Genomic DNA, 22,381 nt, shown 5'->3' with positions numbered 1-22,381 from the left:
TTCAGAGAAACCTGGGCGAAATCTAGACTTGCTTCATTTAGGGCTTTAGCATTGCAGGGAAGGCTAGGCAGTAGGGAAAATAATGTGGTTCAGGGACTGTGAGACTGACTAAGCCCACATCTCAGACACAGCATTACTTGCAGACAATAAGGATGTAGGTTACAGACTCAGTATCCAGATGGAGATTAATAGTATTAATTGCATGAAAAAGGTGCAAATTGTAAATTTCATCACTTTACTCAAATGTTTTAAAGACTAGAAGAGAGGATTCACCGCACGGAAACACTGAAAGGTGAAAGGGTACATACATACGAACACAAATAGTGTCATTGGAAAGTTATACTTGATATAAACAAGGTAACTGAAATACTGCTATATTAAGGTCAAGAGAGCAGATGCATGAATATTTTGGAAATGTGTGGCTCATAGAACAATAAATGTAGTTTAGCGATCAGAGGAAACAGCAAACAGTGATAATGGTGGATGACATAAATATAGCTAGCAGTCTTTCTACACTCTGATCGCACTTTGTTTGAGTGAACCCAACTCATTGAGCTATGTTGACCAACTGCATGAGATAAAAAAAAAACACATGTGTGTTTAGGGTAACAAGAAATCATAAAACAGGGTCGGTAGGTAGGGTTTATCGGGTCTTTTTCTTACATTTTTTTTTAAATGCACTCGCATATTTGTCATAAAATCAAATATTTATGTAATATCAGGCACCAGTTTTGTAAGTAACACAGCAAACCCCAAAACCCAATTGGCTACCGAGTACAATATGGACATGTGCAACCAAAGGGAATGTTCTTTTTACAATTTAAGTGAACAGACTTCAAATAACGACCACTTTTGAAACAGGGCCAACTTTTCTCACAGGGAATGTCTGAAGCAGACAGTAAATAAACAGAATCTTGTGTGATGTAGGACTCTGAATATGAAACAAATCCAACTTCTCAGGAAGACTCTCCATGAAATCGGGTTCCAGGAACTGATCTCAAAGAGCTCTCTGACAAACATGGCACTAAGCCAGACAGAAAAACAGGAACTCTTAAAGACGCCAAGATCAAACCAAATCCAATATGTCAATATTCCTAAATATGAGTATCAACGATCCAAAATCAATTCCGAAGAATAAACTCACTGAGAACATGATCCAAACGACAGCTAATAACTCAGAATGTCCATAAACAAGAATTACGCCAGCACAGTAAGCTAATTATTTTAACGATGTGGGGTCAAAGATTTGTCCAACAAACATGTGGCAAGAAGTTGAGAAAGTACCCAAAGGATTGGACTGAACGAAAACGCTCAATGCCACCACATAACCAAGAAACACAGATCGATAAACTAACAGCTTAAACAGTCGCTTGCTCTAGCAGCAAGCTTTGAGAAGCAAGCTCCCCCCTCTCACCTGGGCCAAAGTGATCTTCCATCCAAATGGCCAAGCCTAAATAGGACTAATTCGTCGGAGGCAAGATTACTGAAGGCCAAATGTGAGAGTGATTACTGCCTGTGCTAATCGGACCTAGAAAATCCAAGATGGTGGGTGGTCAGGTCTGATGAGAATACTGACGAGGATGGCATCACCTTCAAGGGCATTTTCATCAAATTGAGTTCAGGTTCAGCAATGATATTCAGAATGCTTCTACAAATTGCTACATTGATCAATCATCTGTTTTAATTTTTTCTGCAAGCTATGCAACTATCTGCTATCATAGATTTCTGAAGAAGTTAATAAAAAACACAGAAATCAGCATCAGTGAATTAAAGTCTAGTACTTGCTATATCAAGCAGAAAGTAAGACTCATCTACCAATCTGTATAACAGCTAGTTACAATTCTGGAAAATACCTTATTGCATGACGTAATATTTCATGGCTTCTGGAAGAAAAGGTTTCAAGAACACATCAAAACATGCTGGTTGTGTTCATCACGTGGAGTAATCCATCAACGTGTTCAAACTGTTACAGAATATTACACACGACACACAAAGAACAACCCATGCAAACTCCTAGAAAATGTGGGCAGGATGTCAACTTGGATTGGAATATTGGAATAACTCACAAAAAAAGTTATTTCTACATTGTACAATGAAATTCTAATTTCTTTCAACTTATTTTTATCATGTGACAGTAACCGATTTGAGGAATCGAACCCACGTTTCAGTGTGTGAGCTAATGCCTTATCTGCTGGGTGAAATCCTGGAAACACTTATGTTTAGCAGATCCCGGCTTGTCTAAGGGAAGCAACTCTGCATTCTTTACTGCAGTACATCGGGCTGCCACAAACTTGAAACATGAGTTTAGGCACACATATCAGTTGGTCTATGCTTCTCATTGGCAACCATGTGCATCAAATATCTAGTCTGGTTACCTCTAACAAGACTATAATCTATCCTGGAATCCTGTGACAAAAGTTATACACTGCATTCATCCCCAGTCCAGCCATGTTGCGGACATGGACTCTACAGCTTTACACATTCATCCACGGTATAGCATGAAGTCCCAGTCCAGCCATATTGCAGACATGGGCCCTACAGCTTTACACATTCATCAACGGTATAGCATGAAGTCCCAGTCCAGCCATGTTGCGGACATGGGCTCTACAGCTTTACACATTCATCCACGGTATAGCATGAAGTCCCAGTCCAGCCATGTTGCGGACATGGACTCTACAGCTTTACACATTCATCCCCGGTATAGCATGAAGCCATCCACGGTATAGCATGAAGCCCCAGTCCAGCCATGTTGCGGACATGGACTCTACAGCTTTACACATTCATCCCCGGTATAGCATGAAGTCCCAGTCCAGCCATGTTGCGGACATGGACTCTACAGCTTTACACATTCATCCCCGGTATAGCATGAAGCCATCCACGGTATAGCATGAAGTCCCAGTCCAGCCATGTTGCGGACATGGGCTCTACAGCTTTACACATTCATCCACGGTATAGCATGAAGTCCCAGTCCAGCCATGTTGCGGACATGGACTCTACAGCTTTACACATTCATCCACGGTATAGCATGAAGTCCCAGTCCAGCCATGTTGCGGACATGGACTCTACAGCTTTACACATTCATCCACGGTATAGCATGAAGTCCCAGTCCAGCCATGTTGGGACATGGACTCTACAGCTTTACACATTCATCCCGGTATAGCATGAAGTCCCAGTCCAGCCATGTTGCGGACATGGACTCTACAGCTTTACACATTCATCCCGGTATAGCATGAAGTCCCAGAGCCATGTTATGGACATGGACTCTACAGCCCAGTCCAGCCATATTGCAGACATGGACTCTACAGCTTTACACATTCATCCACGGTATAGCATGAAGCCACAGTCCAGCCATATTGCAGACATGGACTCTACAGCTTTACACATTCATCCACGGTATAGCATGAAGTCCCAGTCCAACCATATTGTAGATATGGACTCTACAGCTTTACACATTCATCCACGGTATAGCATGAAGCCACAGTCCAGCCATATTGTTAGACATGGACTCTACAGCTTTACACATTCATCCACGGTATAGCATGAAGCCCCCAATCTTTGGCAAGAACACCTAACTTGTTAATGGCAAAGTTACCCAACCTTCCTAACTAGAATAACCATTGAGTTTCAGGGTGTCATTGTACAAAGCAATCTTAGCGATAAGGTGATGATAACTCCTATTCTTTAATATCGACTTGTGGCAAAGTAGTGTTAAGGTTCTTCTGTACAATGGCACCCGGTTCACTAACTATCTCTAGGACATTACTGCCACACAATGTGGCCTGAAGATCTTTGTCAAATCTGGTACTAATTATGAATACTGTCCTATTGCAAGCTGCTGCATCATCAAACTGCCCCATCTCATACAAGACCACAGCATCCTAATACCATGCTTTACACCATGGCATGTCACTAAATGAAAAACAGAAAAATATATATAAAAAATAAAAATCTAATGAATGAATCTACAAGATTCTGAAACAAACAAGAGAAACGTGAGCAGTGTTAATCGCTGAAGACCATCGGATTAGGATTAAAAAGATTAACCACACTGGATTAGGTCACACTCAAACAGCACTGGTACTGAAACAAGGGCGGTGAACACTGTCTAGCTAGGAGACCAAGTAAAGCGTTACCCGTGGAGACTAGCATTGAGAGTCCTGCACCTGAAAAAGCCAATTGGATTCAAAAATGTTTAAAAAATCATTTATCTGACACAGAGATATCTTAAACAATGAATGAGTTTCAATGAATCTGAACATGGCTGATGTAAGAAAGCATGGAATGTTAGTTATGATGTGAAACATGAATGTTTGTCAAAAACCAGAAGCTGAGATTACTTGCCCAGTCTACTACCTACTAGTCCTACGAGTTACTGCTATTCTCCAGACTAAGCAGCAGGTGCTTGGGGTTGTCCAATGAAATCTTATCAAATATTATTACTCTTCACCTCAAGATGGAGAATATTTAGTGTATATATAAGAAACAAAATGGCAACTGTCATATGGATCACTTAATTTCTTTCCCTACATCAAGGTCATCAGAATTTTTAGGGGGTTTTCATTATCAATATTTAATCAAGAAGATTGTCAGGACAATCCCTGTTCCTGTTAGAGTTTATCACTAATGTACAAGAACTGATGAATCTGCAGAAAAAGCACATGAACAAACGCGTTCTCTGAAGATCTTGTTAGAGTTTGTGAGTTTTACTATATACCCATGTAAACTTAGGATAGTCATACAGGGGTGCAATACGAATGACGTGGTCACATTCCGTATTGCACCCCAGATTCCTTATTGAATCCTGCCTGTTCTACTTTCTCTACACCTTGATTCATTTTATTAAGTAACCGATTAATGCAAGATAAGAGGGTATATAATAAATATACTTCGAACTCATTGTTCCTCTGCTCCCATGACATCTTCGAGTTCAATACAAAACATTCATGGCGTTCTATATATTTATTAAGCCCTTATGACCCTGTTGTCCTAAACAAGGATACTGAAAGCATGATATGCAATATTGAAGGGAGCGAGGTGACTATGTTTACCAAGTTTGTGATTAAGTGTTGCTGGAGGGCTAGGTGGAGACGCCTTCCACCCATCAATCAGAACCTATACCTATCTGCATAATATCAACAATACTGGCATGGTCACGCAATAAAAGGGTGATAAAAAACCCAGTATCGTCATATTAATGCAATTATTTCAACAGCTGTTTTCCTTTTATGAACAGTAAAAGCCAAAAGGATGTTTATTTGTCAGGAATAAAAAGAGGTATCCCAATGTCAAGGTCTTTGTAACAGCGTTGACGAGAAGTGTTTCTCATTGAACCATAGCCATGTCAACAGCGAAGGGCACAAGATCAAAAGTTTCTTTCAACCAGGGTATTAGAGTGTGGTCTGAACGAGTAGTGTCAATTTGCTGACTTGTATGAAGATATCAGTGTATAAACTGGGTGGAGATGAGTCATCTCAGGAGTCTTAAGCTGGCATACCATCTCCCGAACAAATATTGGAAAGTCAGTGAATATGGTTTACTTCTGCTTTCAGCAATAGTCCAGCTATACCTTAAAGGGGATGCCATAAAAGGGTTCACACTTTGTACCAGGTACAGAATAGAACCCAAGTTCTTGGCAAGACGACCAACTGCTTTAGCAACTGGGCTACCTTATCCCACATTAACATTGTGAAGTATAATCTCCATTTCATGGCAGTTTAGCGTAACTTATCACTTCTCTGGCAAAAGAATCCTGCAACATATTAGAGAAGCCAGGTCTCATGTTGGCATGTTCTGCATATCTTATACCAGCACAGGAAGTAGGTGAGACATCACCCTGCTACAAACCCCATACTGTAGTCATGGGTGAGTGACCAAACAGACGTATTTCAGTAATTGTCTGTATGTCAACTTAACATGGAAGAACGATAGTGATGAAAGAAAACCTACAACTTGAGCCAACTCTGAAGCATGGTATGAATGAGGATGAATCAAGATCACACCAATTACTGTGATTCAAACCTATGACCCACAGAATGTGACATGGCTCCACTGAGTGAGTGAGTGAGTGAGTGCTGCGGTCTACTGCCGTCACCTTGAATGTAAGAGGACAACAGGTGCTTGGGGTTTACCATGTTAGTGAAACCCATGGAGCTGACAAACCTAGAACTATACCTCAACTTGGCACACACAAGATGCCTGTGCCAATATGCAGTACCTAGACTGCTGCACCAGTTTGCAGCGCCTTGGTTGACGGTGTCAGTATGCAGCAATTCAGACAACTAGGCTACTGGTTTTATTCATATGGTAAAGTGGACAATTATCATGTTACCACTGGTACCTGAGCTTAAAGAAAAGAGTGATATTTTTATACTAGAGCTCCTTTCATTGAAATACCACTCTGAATGAATCCAGCAGCCAAGCCAACCAGTGCAGTGAATGGCAGAAGCATTGTTGGAAGCTAGAGAGCTGGTGAGATAATTATACTCAAGCCTGCAACTTGGATACTAGTTCACTAGTTCACCCGTTCAGTCCCAACCTAACGCTGCTAGATCACTCACAGGTGTCCTGTTGCCGCTGACTCCAATCACTTTCTCTCTAACCAATAAAATCCAAGAGCTGAGAAGGAATTTGCCACTGCTGGAATCTGCACTATGTTCAATGTGTATTTTCAGGACAAGAGACTGTCATTTGAGTTGTTTCATCTGCTTGTGCTCTCACGGGGTTTGAAAATTGTTATTTTTTTATAAATATTTGAAAATTACAGCAACAATCCTGATAGATATTAAACTTTCAAATAATGTGTAAAAGAACATGTCGGAAAATGTCTCCACTGCAACAAGAGTTCTCCCAATGACAGGTGACAGACGTCTAGTGACAGTCCAGTCCAAAGGTGAGTCCAGCATGTTCACTGAAGTGAACATCAAAATCTGCTGAAAATGATGACCAGTGACAAGATCAGGCTGGCAAACAGACCAAACTGATAACCAATAGTCGTCAGACTAAAAGATGAACACAACAGCCCATGTTAAAGGTAGTTGGGTAGAGTTTCTGGCTGAGTTCCAGGGTGAGTATAACGTCAGTTAATCTCTATCCCTGCATCCCCCTCGGACATTCCTTCATCAAGTAGTCCTGGATTAGGAATCTGTGGCATGAGATGCTGATGAAGAGCGAGTGAGTATGGTTTTATGCCGCTTTTAGCAATATTCCAGCAACATCACAGTGGGGGACACCTGAAATGGGCTTCACACATTGTACCCGATGTGGGGAATGCCGATGAAGAACCAGTGTTTCTGTCAGTATTCACTGCCTAGCATGGATCATATATCTCAATAAAAACATCAACAAAAGAACATGACCAAGTCTACATCAACATATGTGAAGACCATGCACAACTTCTGGTCCTGAACTGGACAACATCCTGCAGAAGCTAAAGGATTTGTTTGAGGAAAGTGAATGTTACAACCAGTTACAATTCTATCTAATATTACAGTCATATTTTGCTTATTATGGCAAAATTGTGAAATAATTTACAGGTTGTGTTTGAGGGGTCACACATCGGTCACCCGGCCACTTTCCTAACCACAAACAAGTGATGACCTTGACCCTTTGTAAATATTTGCGTACACCCTCAAGACCAGCTGACAACAGTAGTGTAGGACATATCCACCAGTGTTATCAGCTTACAGTGGTAAATAAACACAGCCACGCTCCTGTAGTGAGATTGTGGTGGTCCTGGTAAACAACCATCCTGCTACACATCTGTGCTGAGGAGTTGAGGGTCACCTGTCACACAAGGACACTTCACACTTACACTGGGGACAGGGCGGACTTCACACCAAGGGGTCATGTCAGGTCAGGCAGGTAGTGGGAGGAGCTTAATGAACTAGATCAACCTCGCTGTGTCACATGGCTTCAGGTAGTTGCAAGATAAGACAGTTTGTTGTGTATATACACTTGGGGCCGGTACGGATGACACATTCATCATAGTCCGAATCATCAGTGTTCCAAATTAGGTGGTTCTAGGACCATTGGGGTTTACACTTAAAAGTAACTGAATCTTGGGAAAATGGCAATTTTAAACTTTCATCATTAGATTTGTAACAAGATGACAAAACCTCCTGACTTTAATGTTTCATTTTGAACGTTGCCATCCAATTAATATTGCAGCTGGATTTTATGAGCAAGCAGTGAACAAGTACTGTTAACCTTCTAGCACCTCACACACAGTTAGGGTGGTATAGTCCTCAAGGAGCTGAGAAATAAATCCAGTGAAGAGTGATCCATTGACCAGAGTAATACTGTACCACTTTGAGCATGATTTATTTACCACATGATAAAATCGTTCAGTTGTTATTACTGTTGTTGCAGTTGCTGTTATCATCATTATTGTTAGTTAGTTTACACGGTAGCTTCGTACCCCATGGCTACAGCACATCTGGATGAACATTTTTGTGTGTGAATTAAACATATCCCATGCAAATATTATGATATTCACCACCATGACTACTGTAAATTCACATTATTATAATTTACGGCAGAATTTATTCACCAAAGCTTATAAAATGTCTACATTAGAAGTCAGACATTCTAATAAAGTTTTTGCCTTTCTGACTGCTACAACTGACCCCATAACGTGAGAGGAATCCTATTAATCTGATGGCACACCCAGAAACCATCTGCCATTCTCTTCTGTGATAGAATCACATTGTCCTCCGACTGTGCCACCAAATACACCATCAGAACGCATGCTGCTACCTGGCACAATGGCATGGTAATTAATAAAACACACCTGTAATTATTCACCTGGAAATGTAATTAAAATGCAATTTACATGTGGTAACAGTTTATCTGTCAGTCACACAAATACCTGCTTCACTGGTGAATATAAATTCCTGACCCACATTACATGCTATACATTTGTTGTCAGACACTTTAATTGATGTTCAGGCGAGTTTTGAGCATCAGAGGATACAGGTAAGATCTGATTCCACTGCAAAACACAACATTGTTTAATGTACCATGCATTTTTACCTGTGTTAAAAGTACATGATCAACTCAAACCTGCCTTTGTACGTTTCTGATAAGCATATCTTAAATTCACGATTTCAAGTACCAGTGTTATTAGTCTGAGGAGTAGATTGACTGACAGGGTGTTGAGACACTTCCTCATTCTAGCAATGTAAAATATCACCTGTTTTGCTACATGAAACTCTCATGCATCAAAATGCCCTGTAAACCTGTCAACTTAAATGCATTTTGTTTAATACATGCAGCCTACTGAGGTAATACCTGTTACAAAGTTTTCACCTCTGAACACATCGTGACTCACCAGGTATTCAGTCAGTGGAATCATAATTACAAAAATCTCGCATCGTGTTAAGTAGATTCCAGTTTTACAAAGGGCTACCTTTTATTTGACCCCACATGGTTTGAGTATTCACACACTACTAGGTCCTCACTGAAATATATTCTCTACTTTGTATGGTTGTACAGCAGACTTGTTGTGAAGCAAGTGATGACTGGCCTGATCATGGTGTTGCATCTACACCAAACATTACATATATTGTATTACAGTAGTTGAACATGCATAGAACCATCCACACTGTTCATCACACCAACTTCTAAATGCCAATCAGGTAAGTCACCCAAGTGCTACCTGTCTCAAGATCATTTTCGTTGTGCTGTCTCAAGATCGTTGTCGTTGTGCTACCTGTCTCAAAATCATTATCATTGTGCTACCTGTCTCCCTATCATCATCATCATCATCATCATCATCATCATCATCAACATGCTACCTGTCTCGAGAACATTGTTGCCATGCTACATGTTTCAAGATCATGGCCACTGTGCTACCTGTTCCCAGATCAAAGTGCTACCTGTTTCAGATTATGGCCATTGTGTTACCTGTCTCCAGATGCTTGTCACTGTCAGGTGTACCAAACACCTGCTTTGTAACCTTTGATCTGACAACAATACCTGGCAACCCTCTCCAGGTGACAATCACGTCCCTATTCAACAGTCACATGCCTTTTTAATTGGACACAGCTTTCTCTGACTTCTGACTGGGGGGGGAGGAGGAAAAGGAGAGAAAGACTTTGATCTACTGAACAAGAAAGGGCTGAAATTGGTGGTCTTATTTTCAATTGGTTGTTCCCTTCTTTGTTCAATATAACAGTGGAGAGAGCCTGTGTACTTTGTTCTGCCAGGTAACTGGTACTACCTGTTAGATTAAGCTTCTCAACAGATATAATTGTGTCAAAATCCCAACATAACTTCCTCATCAATGGAACAAGCTAGACAGTTCACAAATATTCCTTTACCATCACCCACAAATAGTGCCCGTATACACACTCTTTTCCTACCTGTGAAACAGTATTATTTAGCATGCCACACACAATCAGCCTTTATTAATTAGTTTTAAAACAACTGTTTAGTATTTTTTTAAATTCAATTATTTAGATTGCAATTCCTGATCTTGTCCAACACAATTCAGTGGTTACATGTATCACTGGACACTCCCTCACGGTACCGATTCCAGTATCCTGGTTACGTAAAACCAAATAGCAATCAACAGTATCAGGATGCTTCTACATGCAAGTGGTCGATGGTGACATCACAGTGTAGACGTTCCCTCCCCTGCTGCGGCTGCTGTGGTTGCTGCACTCCAGGTATCCTGGTACACAGCCCCAATGCACATCAATATTATGATAAGCTTGATTGATCCTCGTATCACATCATGCAGTGAAGCCACACATCAAAGAACGTGTTATACTCCACCCCTGCAATAAAAGTGTATTGATGAAAGCACTCCCCATCCCCAACCTCCCTTACCCATAGGACTTGAGGTAGGAGAAAGCTGCCACCAGAAAACTGTCCGGGAATTTCCGATCCGGGGAATGGAAGGGTGGAAACTGTTCAACCATGTCTGCCGATTTTTCCATCGTTCGGATAATCATGGCAGCACTCATTGAGACAGCCAGATTCTCCTTCCTTACCTGGCACATAAGTTCCGGCATGAAGACGCCGATATACGACTCCACCGTGGCAGGATTGATTGCAAGACCTGCGCTGGATTGTCTACACTCACAACAACACAGCGTGACACACACTTCACTCCCCCGACCACTTGCTAGCTGGTCCAGCGGGCCACCAGTAAGCAATACCGGCACATCCAGTGGTATATCAGTCTTGGAGGCTTCAGGTGCCACTAGCTGCCTCACACTGCATTCAGCCTTGCATCTCAGCTGATCACCACTTTCACGCTTGGGGGACAGCCAATCAGCAGCCAGCAGGCCTGGTAACCTCATTACTATTCATGAATCCCATAATAACAAACCCAATGTTGTTACTACTGGGGAGACACAGCCAGACTCACGTCCATGACGACATGCTTTTCACAGAGTCAAGATCGATACAAAATAACACTCAATTCAATTTCTATTTATGGCAGGTGCTGCCTGACTGGAAGCCATTCAGAATCTATACTACAAGCTTTTATATGTGATCAATGGCATGTCCGTGATGTCAATCACACTGACCTATTTACAAAGACATTGTACTACCTGCGTACATGCTTCCTTGTATTCAGGCTGGTTGCCCCAGTAGACTTAGAGCAATAACTACAGGCTTAAAACACCTCACAATGGAGCAGCCTGTTTTGTGGGTAATGTGGTGAACATTCACGCTGTCAACAACAACTTGGTATACAGGGAAGACTATAGCAGCGTGGGGAGATTAGACAAGATGTCAGTGACCCCTATATCAAGTATTCAACTCCCTAAATACCACGCTTCCATACCCTCCTGTCCTGGTTGTGGGGTTGTGGGGATCGTACAACAAACGTACTGCTGCTTGTAAACAGGGTCATCTTAAGTCACTGTCTTCAATTCTGAGTGCAAAAGAATCACAGCTACATATATTAAATTTATACCTTCAAAACACATGTTATCTGTTCATGATTGTGAATTATGTTTCAGCACCTTGTCACTTCACTCATGCAAACATATCTAATCAGGATGTGATCTTGATTTTATTCAGTACCTACACCAAGTATATTTTGGTAGTATCATAAAATAGTATCACTGATTCTAAAAAGTAACATAAATATTTGTTTAGCAATTTTCATAACAAGTACTCAGTGTACAGATACTTTCAGTATGATGATAATGATGGATGATTTTTGTTTCCATTTTGCATTGCCTTTCTTTATAAATCTCAATTATATGATTACTTCTATGTAACTGATTTATGAGTACACAAACGTTTATGCTTGTGACAAGTCATGGAGAGAAACATATTACTTCCAGTCACTAACTTTCCAATCAAAACACACGATGACAGCTATAAGATGTTGGAGGATTTATTGTTACCTATACCTTGTACAACCTGTTACTGAGGTAACCTGCACCAGCCACTTTTAACATGCACCAGTGCAGGTTGTAAACAGCAAAATTGCACCCTGGTAATGAAATATATTAAAAGTCAAAGAATGCCTTACTTGTTATATTAATGTAAAGAATCTGTCGTGGTCATTAACAGATCAACCAGCTGTTACAGAACTGGTGTTCTTATATGTCTTTTGTATATACAAAGACAATCAGTATTCAAATTATTTCAGTCACTTAGGAATTAGCAAGTGTAGTCAAGACAATTAACGGAGAGCAAATAAATTGATCAAAGTGATCAGGCACTATGTAGATAATATAATTCTGGACTAGCACAGGCAGACACAGACACAGAAACACAGAGAGACCGAGAGAGCTATATGAGAGACACAATGTTAAAGTGACATAGAAGCCCATTTCACCTCACCTCCCACAAGGCCAAAAATCCCCACACAGCCAACAGTAATTCATCAACTTGCCCTGTAGACACCTCTAATCCAACCAGAGACATCAGATGTTATCACAACCATTTCACAGATCAATTAGTGTAAATATATGCCCAGGGCTTACATAAGGATCACCTGAACCATATTCGTGGATGTGATTTGTCTTCATCTTTGACCAAGAGACACTAAAAACATAATTGTGTCTATAAATAGAGCTTGAGTCAAGGGTCTTTCCCCGATCAATACCAGCTATACCACAACAATGCATCTGTCACAAATCAAGGCCACTCTCGCCTGCTGAGGGCTGCAATCACCAGATATTCACCAACATGTTCACAAAGATTTAAGTTTACATCCCATTCGGATTCCAAATAAAAAATACGCCTGTTATTGTACGGAAAGTTAAAATTTTTTAGAATGAAGTTGATTTTGTGTGCAATGTTTCAAATCTTGTGCTGGCAATTACATGCCTGACTCTGAGGATGTGGGTTCGAATCCTGGATGAGACTCACCCCAACAAAAATACTAGAATCTGTACTTTACTGAGAAAGTGTAATCCCAAACATAACATGTTATGTACTGTTCTGCTTACTAATAGCTAAATAGCTAAAACCATACAGTAAAATCATGTTCAGCATAAGCCGATTTGTTTTAACGCAATCATTAAAGGACTGAGTGGCCATTGTTGCGTCAGGAAAAGAATCCTCGACTCTTATTAATCAACTGGAGCAATGATTAAGACCTTGACAATAAAGGATACCCAGTCTGAGCACCCTGGGTCAAAGTACTCTGCTAGAAGCAACAGGTCTATTTTCTCTCATTTAACCCACACAGGTAAGCCACACAGGTAAGCCACACAGGTAAGCCGAAAGCAAACCTCTCCAGCTTATCTCGCAACAGCTAACTAAACATGCAGTGGTTCGGCAGGTTTTTTCTCCGAAAGAATTCTGAGTATTCGGTAACCACCTAAACTGCGAACACCCTTTCCTTTCTTGACAATGGGGTGAGCGTACCTGTAACGATGTACGTCGGTATATGTGGGCAGATTACCTGGGATACAGGTTGAGCATAATAATAGCCCTCCCGGCATAGAGAATCTAAGTTACATCATGTTATAGAACGCACCTGTATAAAGGACTAGATAACTCCCTTTCTAATCTAGTCGGTTTCCTCCCACAGTGTAGCCGTGTTTTGTAAACAAAGGCAGGGAGGGCCTTATTAAACACACACATACACTGTTCAGTGTTCTCAACAGGTATACCAGTCTTGTAGCAAAATATTTCAAACTGTCTCTTCTCTAATAATTACAGAACACAAAGTGACAGTGAGACGATGATGTAATGGTAAGAGATATTGTTCCATAAATATTTGATAATAACTTAAATCTGAAAGTTGTAACGTTCTATACTGGCATTTGTTGTTGTCTTAGCCAACTTGTAAACCTTTTCTCCTGTCTGGACAGAGACATATCTATGAATCCAAGGAAGAGGGGGACTTTTAAGTGGATCGATGCTCATGACATCTATCACTAACTTGTTGGGTCCAGACTTTATTTACAGACTATGTACCTGCAAAATTGTTGGGTGTGGAAATAAATGACCCCCCACCACCATCACATACACTCTCCCCCACAACATCCTGCTCTCACAGAGGAAGCAGAATTACTGCTTCAATACAACAACAAACAAATGAGATGCAGCTCGTCTTACAGGAAGTTATGAATCTAATCTAAAAATAACATTTCACCATGAGCTTTTAATATTCATAATCATCCGTAAAGAGAAACTGTGTAAGCTGGTAATGTGTTAGGTTATTCCTAAATGAAAACAATTATCTCATGTCTCTTGCTGAGGATAAAAGACTTGTGGACTGATCACACTGCTGTCAATGATCATTTTGTTTCACCTGGGTGGATATTCACATGTCTATGTCTGATGAGACAAACATTAGTTTCACATATGAAACAAATTTTATTTTCAATCTCAGGTATTTTCTAACATCAAGCAATGTACTTAAATTTAAAATATTTATTGTTTAAGGGTCTTATGACCTATGAGTTGGTCCACACATACTCAACATTAATCTGATCATCGGGTCAGTATGACAACTGTCTCTGTAAACAATTAGCCTGGGCTAGACAATCCTGTGATCAAAATCCTGAGCCCGGATCAACACAATTAAGGTAAAATGACATGCATAATCTGGTGCAACTAGTCCCTCCTATTCCATTGGTTGCCTCTACAGACAAGCAGATTGCTTGGGATCTATACTCTTACCCAGAATCTCCACAAGATACAGCGGTCTACAGACAGGATGTGGCTATTCTGTGTCTATACATGAACAGACATTATCTGGACTGAGTGAGATGGGGTATCTCCATTATGTGACGGCATGTTAGATTGATCTCCCACGTTTATCTCCAGCTCACAGCCAAATATCTCTTCCCAAGTGCCACAGATCGCAAATGGAAATGTAAAAATGTCCAATTCTGGTTAATACTGCCATGATTATCCAATGTGATGGCACGGATGAGGCTTGTTACTTCATTTCAACAAAGAAGGGGCTTATACCACCATAATAATGTGTCAAAATACAATGTTAAACAATTTCTGAGCTAAGGAAACTACTAACATTAAAAGCGTCACTAGTTAGAATGAAACATTAACACTGTCCCCAATAAATGACAGGAAAACAACAATCAGCTGGCCCAAAGGTTATGGACAAATATCTCAGTTCGGCAAATTTTACATGACTTTGATAAACTGAACATGTTTACACGTCAGATATTTAGTTGAAAATCTCAATGCCCATCGGCTGCAGTGTCATCCGTTTCAAACAGGACATAAGAACTATATATAAACACAATGGCTTCAGGGTAGACTAAGGCTTAGTCTCTGAATATATATAATTTTGATAGTAACAAACAAGCCCATTTATATTGAAAAGGAGCCCTAGGGAGACCAGAGATTCAGATCCTAAACCTGAGGAAATCTAGACTTGCTTCATTTAAGGCTTTAGCACTGCAGAGAGGGCTTGGCAGTAGGGAAATTAATGTGGTTCAGGGACTGTGAGACAGACTAGCTTCAGGGGTACAGAGAGATGGGTGAAATCTGTGATACAGTCACGAGGACACTGCAACAGCTGGCTGCTGGTTGACATCACTGCCCCCACGCCCACCATCCCTCCAGCAGCTCAGTCAGCGATAACATCAGCACATCCCCAACAAACACCACATGTGAGGGAAATTATGTTCTAAGAATATCCCAGGATGGAAGGAGGCTGAAGCAAGCACCCGAAATAAACACGCCCACGCTGGAGATACTTTCAGTGTATTAACATCTTCTGGTTCACTAAACTCCAGCAATAATTACTAGTCCACGATTATATATCATTCTGTTGTCATCAAGTGCAACATTTGTTACATGACAAATACTTACAAAGGCAAAACAAAACAACAGCTTTGTTCAAAAGTTTGAATATTACAAAATATAATTCTACATAAAGCTGTGTAACTTTCTCAAAGTTGACAGACTCTGATAACATTATTTACAGCTGTATGTGTTACGTCTTCACGATGAAACAATACAGACTCTTTATCAGACATGATCAAATTGAATGATCTTTATCAACATCAAACAACCCCATATCAAGCATTGGACAGTGACACTTCTTTTTGAGGGCTGTAATGTCAAAGATGCTCAGTTACGGCTCAGTTTGAAACTTAGGTCTGTGTTACCAATCTTGGAGGGACGGAAGATTGTAAAGTAAGTTCACATAAATGTGAATATCAGAAATAGCGGAAAGGCGCCTGGAGGGTTTTCCTGATCCTTTCACATTTCTGATATAGTCAAAGCTAAAGTTGTGGAGTTTGGAAAACCTTGGCTGGAGCAAGAAAGGGAGATAACTAGTCCATTCATCATTCAGTTGACTGGCAAAGCAGACAAAACAGACATGACTCTCCATCAAACAAGTTGATTAGTATTCCCTTGATCGATGATGGCTTCAGATGCTGTCTACAGTGTAAGCTGCTTAAAGATATCTGAACGTGCTCAGTGACAGCAAAAATGAAAGACACAGGATCTGGAACACTGTTAAACTTGAATAATGTTTGAAGTCCTCAAAATGTATTTCAAACAAAACAACAGTAATGATGAGAAAAAAAATAATTTCCCTACTCATGAAGTTGATAAGAATCAATTGAAATCAATCTTTTCTACATGATGCTGAAGCTAAATTAAAAAACCCAAACATTCAAGAAACTTTGTCTGTGTTCTGTAATTGAAAGAAACACACATAAAATCTTCACACAAAACCACCAGCCACTTGGGATAGCAAGTTAGCAAGAGTTATTTCCCTTGCATCAACCGTCAACAGGTCTTGAGGCCAAACGTTTTTAGCAATATTCCAGCTATATCAAGCCATGGGACACCAGAAATGTGCTTCAAGTATTCGACCCATGTAGGGAATTGAACCTCCTAGATAGCATTCGGCTGTTGGCCCAAAGTTGGCAATGGTTTTGGCAACATTGCCAACGTTGGGCCAACAGCCGAATGCTATCTGGGCTGGTCTTCAGCGTGACAAGCATATACTTATGCCACTTGGCTACCATAGCGCCCGCTTGAGGATGTGTAAGATTCTGAGAAACCAAAGCAGTGATTTTGAAGCCTTGAAAAATCACTAAGATAAATGTCCTGCGTGAATGCCTGGCAATAGGCCATTGACCTGACACTCTTAATGGCATGTTTTGAATACTAATGCCATTATGTAACTAAAATTGTTAATGATATTTCATGCTGCAACTTGAATCCAACATTTACAGTCAACTTTAAGTTTTCAAAGATTTATGACTCATGAACAGATAAATGTGAATAAAGAAACTGAACTAAACAGAATGTTGTTTTTTTAATATTCAATAGCTTCAAACTGACCATTAAAATTGAAACTGTACAAGTCACATGGCCATGTAACTGTTACTGCATTATTACTGTTACTACTGACAGTAATTTTATTTCGTCAAAATACATCAACTGTAAAGTCAAAACTAAGAACATTAACAACGACATACAGTTCATAATTGATAGTCCAAAGTCATTCTCAACGAACTTGAAACATGAGTAACTGGTGACTTAAGTCATTGATGAAAGAACTGAGTTTGGAGATGTGGGGCAATTAAATAAGTTTGAAGGTCGCTAGTCTTCACATGGTCGTTCAGAGAACTGGTTCGATAATTCTGACATCCATTTGTAAACGTGTTACGTCTCCCTGCACTAATACATGGCGGGCACGTCATGCCCTTCCCACTTTCATAAGCAAGCCATGGATATAATAACTTTAGCCATCTGTCTTAGAAGGATCGTTTTCTGTTTTTTATGTCTCCTCATCATTTATAACATCCCTACCGTTATCGGGGGCATAAATATCAGTAGTTTCCTCGGGCTGATCGGTGAATGAATTCGTTTTAAACGATGAAATTGGTTGAACTTTCAATTTCAATCGTTTTTGCGGTGGCACTGTTGATACGATAAAGGATTGGCAATGGAAAGAAGGGGATTCCCTGTTAGCTGTGAAAGCTGTATTCTGATTGGTCAATCTATTAATAGAGAGCCAATCATAGTAGCGGTAACATTCATTCACGGTAATGTCAGAAACCATTTTTCTGATTCGCCAATCTATTAATAGCAGCCAATCACAATATCTGATAAATTTATGCTACAAAACCAGGTTGGACATGTGATAAAAATGGATATGTAAACATGCTGTGATGTGAAAATATTATCAAGATTTCATGGTTAGTTTTTGATGAATTTGCAAATAATGTTAGTAATTTATTAGATTAATATAAAGAAATAGCATCGAAATTATCGATCGGCCACAGTGTCCTAAGTAAAGTGTAAGTAGTCGGTCATTTGAAAATGTAATCGGACTATAACCGAAGGTTGGTGACATCTGAAGTGAAACCCTGCCAAAGGAAAATCACTGAACCAAACAATGAATTCAAACCAATGCACAAGGAGCTGATCATGGAACCATCTTCAGAACACAGTCTGTTTATCCACTTGAAAGCGTCAACTTCCGTGGTGTAGTGGTTAGAGCATCCACCCGGAGAGCGGAAGGTTGCGGGTTTGATCCCCAGCCGCGTAATACCAACAGACTTTAAAATATGGTACTTGCAGGTCCCTGCCTGGCACTCGGCACTAGTGGGTACAACAAGGACTGGTTACTTCGAAAGTTTATCAGAATTTGGCTATTAACTGTACCTGATGGCATTTAACTTCTGAAAGGTCATTTATGAGTGAGTATTGTGTTATGCAGCTCAGCAAAGCGTATCCCCGCAGGGAACACAAGGAAAGTTCACACACATCAGCCATGTGGGGAATACCCTTGGCTTCGGCTTGATGAGTCATACAACCCCTCAGCAGCGGGTCAGCAAGTTACATTTATTTTTTTAAATCTCACAGATTCAAGTCACAAATGAACCCTGTTAATTCACACACTTACATTTTTCAAGGAACTGTCTGGACAAACAAACTTCTGGACAGAACAGAGTTCTACCTACCCTACCAAATATGTAACACAAAGTTCACAATTCCCTCGATTGAGTGAAAGCATTCAGTAAGAATATCCTTTGCCTGTGAAAGGATAGGAACAAACAGAAGAGGCTGGTGACTATCAATGCCTTTGTCCATTTTGACAATGGTAACAATCACCAGGAGCAAAGACAAAGAGCATTTTACCTGGTACTCAAACCTGGTAATTACTAATTGACTCTTATTGCACAATCACAATCTGATACATAGACAACAAATCATTCCAAACACAACCTTAATCCCCTAGCTGCCATTTGACAATGGCACGCATGGATGCTGGAGCAAATCAGTAATAACAATTACTCAAAAGAAATGTTTAAAACAACCTGATTGTTTCACATTGCTAAACTGAATGTGTCATGTAAATAAGCAACTGCCAACTGCTTGTGTCACAGTCTCAGTTTTTCAAGCCGCTTCAAATGGCCTGTCATCCATTCTATTTTCAATTTCAAATCCGTAAAATAATTTCTGTACATTTTATGAAACATACCAACCAACCAAAACAGAAATTATTCAGTACTTCTGGCCCAAAGACTTGAATGAACTCTAAAATCCACAAGATTCATACAAAATCAATGTGAAACAACTACCTGAATAACATGTATATTATACGAATGCTTCTCTCACTTTGTCAACGACGCACTTCCATCAACCCTTCAGAGTTGCCTCCCCTTGACCATACATAGCTCCCAGTTCATTGATCAGTAATACATCTGTCCAAATATTGACATCCCATGAAACCGAAACAGAAGTGACCAATCATAGTCTCAGGAATGAATGACATCCATAAAGATTCCATTAATTAACTCTTCCACTGAAGGAAGTCTATTCATAACGTAAACATTTCACAACAGAAAGATTAGTCCCACATGCTTTACTCCTGTAGACCTTGACCAATATGTTTACAATAGCCAGTCTGTAAGTGCAGAACGAAACGTACACCATATGCTACATTGACTGTTGACACATCCACTCCCCTGGAGGCCAACCAGACACGTGTGTTGTATCACATCGTCACATCCACTCCCCTGGAGGACAACCAGACACGTGTGTTGTATCACATCGTCACATCCTCTCTCACATCGCCTGGGGTGGTTGGTACATTGTATTGTTAATGCTAAACATGTTAAGGACAGATCAAATGACAGTATCACTCTTCTCCCCAAAACTGATTCCAAAACAACAGATTCCAGACGGACTTTAGTTACATATAGATCTCTGTGCAGGTGTTCAAGAAGCGTCAGTTTCCGAAAAAGTTTAACATCTCATTCATCTCTTTTGCTTCTTATTCCAGTTGGAGAATGCTTTGTCATGCAGTGGAGTGTTTTGTTTGACGTTTACTCCTGCACTCAGAAGCTATATGCTGGTGGTCTGTAAATAATTGTGTATGGACCAGATAATCCAGTGATGAACAGTCTGAGCATCAATCATACAATTGGAATACGATGGCATGTGTCAACCAAGCTCTTGAACCCCAAGCTGAACAGGAGCTCTTGATCTCCAAACTGAACAGGAGCTCTTGATCTCCAAACTGAACAGGAGCTCTTGAACCCCAAACTGTACAGGAGCTCTTGAACCCCAAACTGTACAGGAGCTCTTGAACCCCAAACTGTACAGGAGCTCTTGAACCCCAAACTGTACAGGAGCTCTTGATCTCCAAACTGAACAGGAGCTCTTGATCTCCAAACTGTACAGGAGCTCTTGAACCCCAAACTGTACAGGAGCTCTTGAACCCCAAAACTGTACAGGAGCTCTTGATCTACAAACTGAACAGGAGCTCTTGATCTACAAACTGAACAGGAGCTCTTGAACCCCAAACTGTACAGGAGCTCTTGAACCCCAAACTGAACAGGAGCTCTTGATCTCCAAACTGAACAGGAGCTCTTGAACCCCAAACTGAACAGGAGCTCTTGAACCCCAAACTGTACAGGAGCTCTTGATCTCCAAACTGTACAGGAGCTCTTGAACCCCAAACTGTACAGGAGCTCTTGATCTCCAAACTGAATAGGAGCTCTTGATCTCCAAACTGTACAGGAGCTCTTGAACCCCAAACTGTACAGGAGCTCTTGATCTCCAAACTGTACAGGAGCTCTTGAACCCCAAACTGTACAGGAGCTCTTGATCTCCAAACTGAACAGGAGTTCTTGCCCACTGATTGGATTGATTGCTTGGCGTAAAGCAGCATACTGTGAGATAAGAGCCCCAAGTGATGGTGGTACCACTTTAGTGACACACAGGTTCCTGGTATCCCTCAGGGCAGAAGTGAATTGCAGCCCTCAGACAACTGTCACCCATGATACATGATATTTTAAAACAGGACCAGTCACACATCAGTTGAAAGACGATCATTTAGGTCTACAAGACCACACTGTCATCAAGTTCTGTATTTATCGTCTTCCAAATTGTCAAGAATTTGTCTCAATAAATAAGGAAAAGATATCATCTTACAAGGAAATATCTGCCCATTATCTTTACAAAAGACATTTCAGTAGAAAACATTCAAATTTAACTTACCACAGTACCCTATAAATATTCTGTCATTGAATCCAAGAAAAGCTGATTTCTAATCAGTCTTAAACAAAACGAATTATTCGAATGTCAAAAGCGTAAGTAAGCATGAAAGATTTTTGCACTTAATGATTTCAATTCAACTTCTTCCGGTAACTGCTGTGCCACATATTTTCAATGAACTTGATTTTTTTCTGTTGCTAGTGTTCCCGCCAGGTAATGAACGTCACACGAACGCTCCATCACATATTGCTCAACATTTGTTTACAATCACCTGGGAAGCGGATGTAGTTGTCGGGAAACGCCCGTCAAAGACTTTTAAATTTGGTCTGGAACTTGTATTGTTTCATTCAAAGTACAAAATCGAAGACAAATGTAAATTACTTACAACACAGGAAGTTTATACGTTGTTAAAAACAAACCTAAATTGGGATATATTTCAGAGATTTGGTCTAAC

The 22,381-nt window shown here is 40.3% G+C and overlaps 1 protein-coding gene across 4 annotated transcripts in view; it reads right to left on the bottom strand.

The window, feature by feature from the left end:
• LOC124288072 (TSC22 domain family protein 1-like) overlaps nt 1-22,381 on the bottom strand; it is a 74,804-nt gene that overhangs the window by 21,085 nt on the left and 31,338 nt on the right. Inside the window, exons 1-2 of one of the 4 annotated variants that reach the window (XM_046724640.1) lie at nt 10,831-11,321; nt 4,134-4,163 (exon numbers count right to left, since the gene is read on the bottom strand). The exons of 1 other annotated variant lie outside the window; for it this stretch is intronic. In XM_046724640.1, coding sequence (XP_046580596.1) covers nt 4,134-4,163; nt 10,831-11,306 — 506 coding nt within the window. In that variant the 5' untranslated portion in view covers nt 11,307-11,321. Of the gene's footprint in view, nt 1-4,133; nt 4,164-10,830; nt 11,322-22,381 lie in introns of those variants that run through there. 2 more of the 4 variants (XM_046724638.1, XM_046724641.1) reach the window with 2 other exon arrangements.

This window comes from Haliotis rubra, unplaced genomic scaffold (assembly GCF_003918875.1).
Source record: "Haliotis rubra isolate DU_JTF1 unplaced genomic scaffold, ASM391887v1 Scf411, whole genome shotgun sequence".
NCBI classification, from domain to species: Eukaryota; Metazoa; Mollusca; class Gastropoda; order Lepetellida; family Haliotidae; genus Haliotis; species Haliotis rubra.
Note: the sequence above shows the minus strand (reverse complement) of the source record. Positions and strands in the feature narration are given on the sequence as shown.